Here is a 12,314-nt window from a genome sequence, read left to right on the forward strand (position 1 = left end):
TATGTTTCCACAATATCACATGGATAAACTCAGAAACGATATTACAAAACATGTAACATGGTGCGTTAATTCGAAGCAAGTAAAAAACGTTGGTGAAAAAGTGATGAAGAATAATTATTTGCTACATTACGGGTATATGGGAAGCATTTTAACTGTGGCGATGGCCTGTCCCGAGACACAGTTAGATTATTGTAACGAAGCAGAGTGTAGTGAAATTAATAGCATTATTGTAGGCTTAAAGCTTGGTTCTGTAAATGTCAACAATACGGTGTGTTGATGTATCTATTTCGTAAATGTCCGATATCATGTGCATTTTCAACCCGTGCACGCACGTGTCAAAGTCTAGTAAATTTTATATATATTAAAAAAATATTTCTTGGAGAAATTCTTTATCACTTTGGCTGCACATCACTTTGATGTCGAAGAAAGTAAACACTTTTTATCTGTTTAAACTGTTGAGTTTACATACTTAACTTATACATGTACCTCAATTGAAAGTTGATAAGCTGCAGCCTTTACCATGTTTACATGAACCAGACGATGTCAAGTTTCCTCGTGCCAGCTATTTCATATTAATATACCCCGATCAATTTAATTATGTTCAAGTTACAAATAATGTGAACAAAAATATTTTTCAATGTTATTTATCAAAAAAAATTTTTTTTTTAATAATGATTGATTTTATTTATATGATCTGATTTTAGTCTTTAATAATGACGTCATGACATGCTGGCTCATTAAAACTAGTCAGGATGGTGCTACGCTGTTTCAAAATCTCAAATACAGATAGAATGCTAAATATATTTATATCAATAAATTAATTTTAAATAAAGCTTATCACCTGCAGATATTTTTTACAGCAAAATTGTTTTTTGAAAAAAAGTTTAAAAAATAAAAAATTGACCAAGAAGTGTAATTTGATGCAACCTCGTTACATTAAGACAATTGGTGACCTTGAAATGACCTTGAAAGTCATGTTAACAAGACAAACTATGTATATATAAACATATTACCACTAACTCTACCCACAGAGAAAAAATCATCAATATTGGCAAGGGAGCCATTTTTGACCCTTATCATATATAGTTCTTTCACGAATAGTGTAAAATATCAAGGTCTTTTATCACGTACATTTTTGTTGATGACGTCACTTCCGGTCGTCACCGGAAGTGATTCCAAAATTTCTATTTTTGGAATTTTAAGCATATACGTTTTGTAGACATTTTTGTACTGAATACAAAACTAAAAACAGTTTTAAAAATAGTTAAAAGGAAGTTAATATAGTAACTCATACCAAATGTCAACATTTTAATTCAACCCTATCATAAATTTATAATCAAACGGAAGACCCACTTGTTGCTCGCATGGATCTATGGAGTCTCGTAATGGGTGCTACTAGCTGGCACAGTCCGTTCTTATTGACGTCGGGTACCCTAAGAGGTTCCCAAACTATTTTCAGATAGTCATTGCAGCATTCTACTTTCCTATTTTGCATTTGCTATAAACATTTATTTTGTGCTCTGTTGATCTGAAATGTTTTCAACATAAACCAAACTTTACCAAAAATATAGTTTATTGATAAGCAGTTTTAAAATGCATGAATTAAATTGTAATCACTTTCCAACCATGCACGTGGAAAGTAGAATGTATTTATTAGGACTCTTGAATTGATCTTTGCTTGCAGTGAAAACTTTGAAATGGTGGAAAAAAGTATTTTTTTCACATTTTGACCCTCATCATTTTAAATACTTATGTCCTTTACAAGGAAAATTGTGAAGAAATCATAGGCTTTTTCAAAGAAAACTGATCCATAAGCTCCTGAGCAACTCTGGTGGTAATATTTAATGTGTGGTACAAAAGGAGGAGCATATAAATACAATTAAAATCTATGGTTGGACAAGGAATCGAAGCTGGGAACCCTGCAACTCTAATCAGGAGCCTACCATTGAGCTACCCAGGCCAATATCCACTGTCATATCATATAACCCCAACTACTACATTCCTCTCTCCTTAAATAGTCTTCGACCCCGAAGACGCAACACAAGTTCACCTTGTCAAGACTTATATTTATATTGCCTGAACAAGGAAGGTCACGACATCATCTGTAGTAGGAAAGGAGGAATAAGCATATAAATACAATGAAAATCTATGGCTTTACCTGGCAACATGTGTTTGACTTCAGGTTGTGTTCAAGTTAAATGTGTTTTAATAGCATCAAATAATGGAGTATAAACAAATAATCATTAAGTATAAGGATGTAACGATGACATAGGTATGCCATTTCATGATAAATAAAACCAGTTTTCCTACAAACGCATTAAAATGCATACAAATAATTATATAATAATAAATTTAACTACATGTATATGATATAGCTTTATCATACATGCTTGCATGGCCATTTATTCAAGTGCCAAAAGATGGGCTTTGGTAAAAAAGAAATGTTTAAAATGAAAAGTAACCTTTAATTACCTAAAAGCGTGTTACCAAAATAATTAACAGGCTCCTTGCCTCTTGGTTCCCACCATAATAAAAACATAAAATATAATAGAGTTCCACACAAAAGTAGCAGGCAGACCAGCAACTGGCAAGTCCCTGGAGAGGCTTAGTGGTCACCACTTTTTAAGAAAAATTGTTGTGACTAAGACTGTCTGCAGACTGTTTTGTATATGTAGCAAATGTGCAAATGAGTGGAAGGCAGAAAAAGGCCAGGAAGGCAGACTTTATATGAATGTAGCCAATGCAATGTGGCATTGTGCATAGAGCCATGTTTTGCGATATACCACACCAAGCAAGACTATGTTCTAGCTTATAAGAGGCTATTAGGCTAGCCCACTGAGAGGTGAACTCGCGTCACTATTAACTGTCAACATTTTATCAGAATTTATAATTTATTGACATTAATTGACATTTGATATTCATTCATTTAACACATGCATTGAAATTAATTTTTTGAATTGATTTCTGATAATTTTGCCAGCAATTCTTTTTATTTTCTTGATTTAATTTCTCAAAAGTACTTGTATTAATTTTGTTTTCATTTAATTATGGGAAGTTTGATGTTATCCCCATAATAAAACATTGAATATCAAAAAATCTTCATTTTACTTAATTTATGTTGCCATGGTTACCGAAAAATGGGCATAAATGTAAAAATCCATCTTGATTAATTTGTGTCAGAGAGAGCTGATATTAAACAATATCTGTAACAAATTTCAACAGCGTAAGCTAACAATTACTAAAATTACTTCATGTTAAATATGATATGCTACTAAAGTTGCTGATGTTCTTAAACAACTCAGTACTGGGACATAAGTTGCCGTAAAACAAGTCAGCATACAAAGGGTTAAATATTTCTTAATCATTGAAACAAAGATCATGGATGCACCAGAAGGTGGTCAATGTTCAGCATAGGAATACATGAAGAAAAATTTGAAAATCTTTTAAAACACATAAAGACATACTGTACTTTACTAAATTGGCTAGATTTTGTATTAGACTAAATTAAGCTGACTTGCGACTACTGTTGCTCAGGTGATCAATGTGGCATTTGGACATTTTTTTGTTAATAACAAAAAATTTGTCAGTGTGTTAAATTTATACCAAATTCTGTTCTAAATATTCAAACTCAATTTCTATGTAAAACTGGTTTTCATTTCAAATATGTACCTACTTGATATTTTAAGTACACATGTTTATAAAGAAGTAAATGCTGTATGCAAGATTGTTTTTGCTCCATATTTATTATTATATTAGCAAGCAGGACAAACAATAAGTGAAATACTGCTATATACTGTAAATTATGTTTATTGATATCATCTTAATATTTGAATAAATTTATTTTTAGGAGTTTAAGCAACAAAGGGATTCTTCCCAACAGTAAGTTTAAGTTTGTGAATGTTTCATTGAATGTAGACTGTGGTTGGAAGGAGCATTACACGTCTTTTTACAAACATGCTAACAAGAAGTTTTAATATTATATTAAATTCCACTAAACAAAGTCTTTTTCTGTACGATATAAGTGAATATTAATTTCCATGCTTCATTTAGAGTTATCAAGATATCAATGGATCAATATTTCTGACAGTTTATCTGTCACATTTATTTGAGCTGGAATAGTTAATTATCATTATACCCCCCGCAAACAAAGTTTGGGGGGGGGGGTATATAGGAATCACCTTGTCCGTCCGTCCGTCCGTCCGTCTGTCTGTCTGTCTGTCTGTCCGTCTGTCTGTGCAATCGTGTCCGGTCCATATCTTTATTATGGGGAAACATTGGAAGTTCTTACTTCACACAAAGATTGCTTATGACCTAAGGGTGTGTCATGACCTTGACCCAAGGTCATTTGGGCAAGGTCAAGGTCACTGGCAGAAAAAGTGCAAAATTCGTGTCCGGTCCATATCTTTCTTATGGGGAAACATTGGAAGTTCTTACTTCACACAAAGATTGCTTATGACCTAAGGGTGTGTCATGACCTTGACCCAAGGTCATTCGGGCAAGGTCACTGGCAAAAAAAGTGCAAAATTCGTGTCCGGTCCATATCTTTCTTATGGGGAAACATTGGAAGTTCTTACTTCACACAAAGATTGCTAATGACCTAAGGATGTGTCATGACCTTGACCCAAGGTCATTTGGGCAAGGTCAAGGTCACTGGCAGAAAAAATGCAAAATTCGTGTCCGGTCCATATCTTTCTTATGGAGAAACATTGGAAGTTCTTACTTCACACAAAGATTGCTTATGATTAAAGGGTGTGTCATGACCTTGACCCAAGGTCAATTGAGAAAGTTCAAGGTCATTGTTTCAAAAAAGCTTAATTCTGTCTGTGTCATGTTTTGTATTAATGGAAATATTAGAAGCTAAAAATTAACAGTTTTCAAAAATAAAGCAGTTGTTATTTATAGAAAATGGACAGTGAAATAGATTCATCCAAAATTTTCTATAATAGCAAAAATACACGCGTTATGATTTTTTTCTTAGCGGGGGGTATCAATTGTGAGCTTGCTCACAGTACCTCTAGTTTATCATTTAAAAAGCATTGTTTCAGATTTGCGGGCATTCCATCTAAAGAGTAGCAGCATCTTCCGGAAATATGTCTCCATTCTGGATCTTCCTTTAACCATATTGACATCTCAATATTTATCTGTTGTTTCACCTTGGGGACTATTAAAAGGATGGGTAAGTAGTTGTTTAACTATGCTATTATATTAGATCTTACATGTAATGGCATACTTCTACTTTATTTGTTGTAAGTAATAACTTTAGAGAGAGAGAGAGAGATCATATTATATTTTCTATTAATACATGTTTATAGTTTGATCATCATAAAATGTCAAATATTACCTTCTTGCATGTACATGTACTTACGTTTTTGTTAAGATACAATAAATTAAATATTCATGCTTCAAGAGGAGGTGATTTGAAAAACCAAATACTTTATTACACTTTTTAGCTCATCGAGACAAAGTCAGGGCTTATACCCGACCTCGTTAAAGTTTTTGTTGCAGGTCCTGTATCTAAGTTATTACTAGTCCTATTGTCAGCAAATTTGCATGGATGATGCATCTTGACCTACTTATGGACTTGAAAGACCTGGATGCTGAATCTAGGCCATGAATTTCAGATGCTGGAGGAGGTTTGGGTTTTTAGAGCAGGTTAAAGTTTTTGGTGCAGGTGCCCTTTGATAGCAATTTCCAAGTTACTACTGGTCCTAACTTCACCAAATTGCATGGATGGTGCGTCTTATGATACTGATGCACCAGACAGGCTTAAATGCTGAATATGATCTGTATGTTTCGGATGCTGGAGAAAGTTAAGGTTTTTTGAGCTGGTTAAAGTTTTTGGAGCAGGTGTCCTCTGATGATTATAATTTTAGTTATTACTTGTTTTAACTTCACCAAACTTGCATGGATGGTGCGTCAAATGATACTGATGCACCTGACAGGCATGAATGCTGAATTTGAGCATTTGGATTTAGATGCTAGAGGAGGTTAATGTTTTAAGAGCTGGTTTAAGTTTTTTGGAGCAGGTGCCCTCTGATGATTATATCTTAGTAATTATTGGTCCTAACTTCACCCATCTTGCATGGATGATGTGTCTTATGATACTGATGATAATAGGTTTCGGATGCTGGAGGAGGTTTAGTTTTTTTGGAACAGGTCATATGTTTAATAGATATTAGTACTATTTCAAACTTACATAGTTGATTTAACTATAATATAAATGAATTGAAATGCAGAGCCTAATCTTCATTAACAAGGATGCTAAAAAATCTCCTACATAACTCAATCCTGCTTGATAGATGTGTTTGTTGTTGTATGATATAACATGACTCCTATGATATAGTATTATATGATATGAAACAGTATTGTTTTATATGATACAACATTATATCAAATAAAAAAATGTAAATAGTTATATGATATTATATCAAATTTTTGTACATTGTGATATGATTTTGTATCATGATATTATTATGTATAGTATTTTATATTTTGATACAATATTGTAATATATATCATATTTTATCAAATGATATGATGCTGTATAATATGATATTGATTATATAATTTATTACTATATTACATGATATTGTATCATATGATATGATACAATGTTGTATCAAATAATATTGTATCATATGATACAATAGTATATTATGTATCAAATATGATACAATATCATAAAATACAATATCATACTATATTTTACAATGTAATATCATATGTTACAATACTGAGATGTTTTATGTGATATGATAATATGTCATATAATTCTTTATTGTATCATATATTATATAGTTACTTTATAATATTGTGTTATGTGATCAAATACAGTAATGTATAACACGATATAATATTATATAAATAGTGCCTGTTTGGGAGGGTAACAGTTGAAATTGACACCCCGAGAAAACCATTGTCAACCGACGCGAAGCGGAGGTTGACAATAGTTTTCGAGGGGTGTCAATTTCAACTGTTATCCTCCCAAACAGGCACTATTTATTTTGTTTTACTGAATGTCTTTTTTAAAATTTTTAAGAATATTTTACTGCTTTTATATAGGAATAACGTGAATTCTACAGCGAACCGTACGCGCATAATTTTCGCGCATGTAACATTTTTTAATGTTACCCGTTGCCAAGTGCATTGTTAACGCTGAGGGTAATAGTAAATATTATTAACTGCGTCTTAACCAATCAGATTTCAGTATTTAACATGAAAGTATAACAACATAATATGTCTTACAATATCATATTGCATCATTATTTATTATAATATTTAATTGTATTATTTGATATTTATTGTATTAAAGTATCATAAGGTGCAATATTTTATTTTATTGTATTGATAAATAATGTATCTTATAATACCGTATTAAATGAACATATGATTATAATGCAATTTTTTAACATATGATATACGATATTGTGTCAAAACAGTATCCATGAATATCCAAGATTATTTACTATGATTTTCATATGCTAGTAATATGATAAAGATGGTCTCATACAGGTGATGCCTCACAAAGGTGATGCCTCATCTCGGTGAGCTTTGTGATCTGTGATTATCTATGTTTTACCTTAATAATAGTACTACCATCTTGATCTTTTATTATGATGATTTTAGTGGGCCATGCTGAATCACTGGAGCCAGTTTGTGTGGTTCAGGGCTCTCTACATTGTATTCTCTAGATACATGCTGATAAACACTCTAGAGGAAATTCTTCCTCAGGACATCAGCATGTCAAGCACAGACGATGAAGAGGAACAGAATTTGCCCAATAAGTTGAAAGTTGCAGACAGGAGAAGCAAAATGCGTAGAGGAAAAGGAAGTTCTAGAGTAGAGTAAATTTCAATAGCAACAGATTAAAATTTTTGTAAATTCCCTGATTTTATACCTTTTGTGTGATTATTTATTTTAAATAACGCACATCAAAGATTAAAATTATTGGAAGATATCATCTTTGTGTTGTAAATATCTTTTTTTAATAAAATATAATAATGATGCAAAAATAGTCAGTTTACATGTGAATTATTACAATAGTACTTTCTTCTCACATATTTAGTTGAATGATTTCTTTGCCACATTTTACTTGTAGTTTGTGTTTTTTCTTTCTCCCTTTTTTAGGGATAACTTAATTTTTTAAGCCCATGGCAGTTTCACATTAACAGAGCCAACTCACCACAGAAATTTTCTTGTTCTCATTCATAATTTTGTGAACAAATCTCATCTAATCTTATCAGAGCAGAAGCAGTTTTCATAAAGTGGTCATTATTTTCTTAACTTTAAGGTCAGACACGACCTATCTTCCATTTTTTCTTATCTCCACATTGTGAAGATTTCCACTTAGTAATTTTATAATTATATTTTATGTTATATGATTCTTTTTTTATTTAGATAAAAAGTGTTCAATTGAAAATGTATAGAATGGCTTTATTTATAAGCATTCAAATGCATTTTGCATGCTATTTTAAAAAAAATCGAAATATTCTAACTCCGAAAAGAGCCTGGTAATGAACCCTGAATTTTTGGGAATTAACAGGTTTAAATGTTAATAAGAAATAAAATATCATGGAAAATTATATAAAATTGAGGAACATCTCGTGTGTCCTTAAATTTATTTTTTAATATAATGGGATTAAATTGCAAAGTAATAAATATGCTTCAGATAACAACCAAATACATGTACATGTAATTATAATGTTTATTCTTGTACTATCAAGCACCCTCAAATGTAAAATTTCTCTATAAGTTGTGAATGTTTGTAGTTTCAACATCCTGGATGCAGGGGATTTTAGCATGTCTTGCACATTCTTGTCCTTTCAATGAATTGACCCACATTGAGACTGGCAATATGTTTTCCATAATGAGCAACATTTACATGCATTCATAGAGATTGTTTAAGAATATAATGCAAACATAGAATGAAATTTTTTTTACACATGTACAATATAAACAAAATTCTTTAATTATGTGAAACTTTCAATTTTAAAATTACATAAAACTGTATTTATACTTTATTGCATGAATTCTAGGTATATTATTGTATTGTTGATTTGTGTGTTTGTGCTATTGTATATTTGAGATATTATGGGTTTTTTTTTACTTTATACATGTATAATGGCAGGTTTTGTTTTTAAAACCTTTTTTAAGCTTTCATTATTTTATTTATTTTTCTCATTCTCAACTTACGCCACCAACAAAAAATGAAATTAAATTTAATAAGCCCCCTAGCTTAATACTGGTACCAGTATTTTAAGTTGTATAAAATAAGGCCACATATTCTGTGGTCTGTCCCAAGTTATTGCTTCCATCATTTTTTGATGATTTTGAATAAAAATACACATACCTGTGAAAGAAATACAATTGAAATCGATAAAAGGGAATATGTCAAGAAATCTTTATTGAACAATGATCATTTTTCACTAATAAAAGTTCACAGGAACGAAAACAAATTTCTTACGGAGATTTATAATGGGAAATGTTTACATTTTTTCTCCATTCGGAAGTACTCGGGATACCTCGCGCAATTTTTTAACGTAATCATCCGGACTTATTAATGGCTGATGAAATGCAAAATCCCCGTAGACTTTCTATTTTTTGGATGTGTATTGAAACCTGAAATTGTAGAGGGGCCGTTTCAAAACAGAAAATCTGGTCATTTTTGGGAGCTGATTTTAATAAACTCTCCTATGCAGTTACTCAGACAAACCGAAAGTGAAACAGTGTTTGGACCTCAGCACAAATCATTGCTGCTGACAAGACTTAGTTCTTGAAATTAATTGATGAATTCGATGTAATGTATGCATAAGCATTGTTTTTCAAGGAAACTTATTTATAAAAACCTTGAAAATAGTCAGATTTTAAATGTTACAGACACTTTAAATATTTTTTGTAGTTGTATGTATTCCTACGCCAGAGTTCAATATAGTCTCGTTCAACTGGACGCTCGGCTGTCTCCGTAAATCCTTGTCGGAGATTTACGGTGTCAGCCGAGCGTTTGGTTGAACGAGACTAGAGTTCAATATTGCTTGGATCCATACAATTTTCGAGAAATATTTCTACTACTGATACATAGTTTGATTGAATTAATATTATCTTTAAATATTATTTAACATGATTCATATGGTGGTTTCTCGACATTCTTGTCGAAAAAGTCCAAAAATTCATGTTATAAAAATGTGCGTAATTCAAATTAGAAACTACATGTACTTGTCATGAAAAATATCATAATTGATTTTAAAATAAATAAACATCGACAAAATCAACTCCCGTCAGTTCTTCAGTACTTTGATTCATATCAGTGGATGAACTTAGTTTTAGCACAAAGGTATTTATTATTATCGAAATATCAAGCAAAATGTGGTGGAAGCAAAAACTCGGGACAGAGTATAGCTAATTATAAGGGTCCCGCTCGATGGATACCTTATAGTGATCAGTCTGTCCTTCCATCCATCTGTCTGCCAGAGATAACTTTTTCGGGGCAGATCGTCCCATTGGCCCAATCTGGCTCATACTTCATCAACATATCTAGAGCACCTTTGGGTAAAGGGTGTGCAGTGACCTTGAACCAAGTTTCTAAGTTTAAGGTTAAGGTCATAGCAGAATTATGTGAAAAACATGTTCAGATCATACATTCTCTCCCCTTGGTCCAATATTGCTCATACATTGTACTTTACGTACAGAGTGCCTTTAGTCAAAGGTCTAGGTCATATTTGACTTCACAATTTTTTTTCAGAGCATATTTATTCTCCCACGTAGCCCTATCTAGCTCATACTTTACATAAAAAGATTTTACGATTTTGGACCAAGTTTCAAGGTCAAATGTGAATGTCATATCTGAATGAAAATAAAGTTTTAGTCCATAAAGTATTTCCCACTGGCTTAATCTGCTCAGATTACACCCTAAAATGTATGTTGGTAAGGGATAATTAGTATGACTTAAAGTTTTATGCCAACTGGAAAATTTCTTTTAAGTTATATGTCAACGTCAAAGCAAAACCCTCTGAAATGTTTTTATCCTACTTTCCATTATTTAAGCGGGAATGGTCACCATTTCAATGATGTCTAATTTGATATTTATTTGGAAAAGGGGGTAATACAAACATACCAGATTATATTATTTTTCAAAAAGGCAAAAGTTGATTTTTTATTATCATAAGTGAAGTTCTTTGTATCATTATGTTTATTTATTTAGCAATGAATTACATGCTATTTAATAATACACTCAGCATAAACAAAAAGGGTCATGGAAGATAATGATGGAAAAATATCATTTTTATTAGAGATATTTTATGAAAGTATAGTATTGTATATAGTATACTATAGCAAACATTTTTGAATATTTACATTTGCATGTTGTTGTAGGTATTTATCAATAAATAGTTCAACTTTTAAAGCGTGGATATTATGCTTTAGTATCAACTGACTCGGCCCGGATATTACCGGTATTAACGGTGCAATGCTACAACTTAGTCATTTTGTGGCAAAATATTGCATATAGGGTACCCTCATTGTACGGATAACTCCTCCTACAGTTTTTAAGATAGGAAGTTGTTCTTTTGCAGATCAATTGTACATATATCAGAGGTGTGCATATTGCTAGGATTTTGATTTCTGATTATATGTGAAAAAATACTAGCTTTTGAACTTAGTCATTTTTTGGCAAAATGTTGCATATAAGGTACTCCATTTCACTGGATATGGGTTGACATGGATTATGGATACAGTTCACATAAAAGAAAACCCGGTTTGCTGTCACATTGACAGCTTTTCACTTGTGTCATGTTGTAAATTTTGAATTTACTGGGTGGGTGTAAATACAAAATTTACAACATGACAACTGTTGTCATGTTGTAAATTTTGTATTTGTCATGTTGTAAATTTTGTATTTACACCCACCCAGTAAATTCAAAATTTACAACATGACACTTGTCTTAAAGATGACATGAATTTATAAATACACATTATTTCCCTTTTATCTCCGACTACTGCCATAATACTGGACATTTTCGGATGGGTGAACACTTACTAAATAGCGACAACGATTTGTCAGTATGGAACGCATTTATCACTAAAAGGGTATAGTGTCATGCTGTAAATTTTGGATTTACCGGGTGGTAGTAAATATAAATTACGAAATACATGGCGTTTACATCTCACCTTGCGCTCGTTGTTATGACAGAAAAAAACAACCGTATAAATTATTATCTTACTCTAGGTATATATATATATATATATGAAATGGGTCATTTAGATTTTATGACAGCTTAATATACTAGTACCGTAAGTATTTTGCACACATATAAAAAGTA

At 31.7% G+C, this 12,314-nt stretch overlaps 1 protein-coding gene across 1 annotated transcript in view; it reads left to right on the forward strand.

The window, feature by feature from the left end:
• LOC128187479 (N-acetylglucosaminyl-phosphatidylinositol de-N-acetylase-like) overlaps window positions 1-11,398 on the forward strand; it is a 105,992-nt gene extending 94,594 nt beyond the window's left edge. The window contains exons 5-7 of the mRNA XM_052857912.1: window positions 3,848-3,879; window positions 5,046-5,176; window positions 7,627-11,398. Coding sequence (XP_052713872.1) covers window positions 3,848-3,879; window positions 5,046-5,176; window positions 7,627-7,848 — 385 coding nt within the window. The 3' untranslated portion in view covers window positions 7,849-11,398. The remainder of the gene's footprint in view (window positions 1-3,847; window positions 3,880-5,045; window positions 5,177-7,626) is intronic.
• Window positions 11,399-12,314: the final 916 nt, after the last annotated feature.

The sequence above is a fragment of the Crassostrea angulata genome, chromosome 6 (assembly GCF_025612915.1).
Source record: "Crassostrea angulata isolate pt1a10 chromosome 6, ASM2561291v2, whole genome shotgun sequence".
Taxonomy (NCBI): Eukaryota; Metazoa; Mollusca; class Bivalvia; order Ostreida; family Ostreidae; genus Magallana; species Magallana angulata.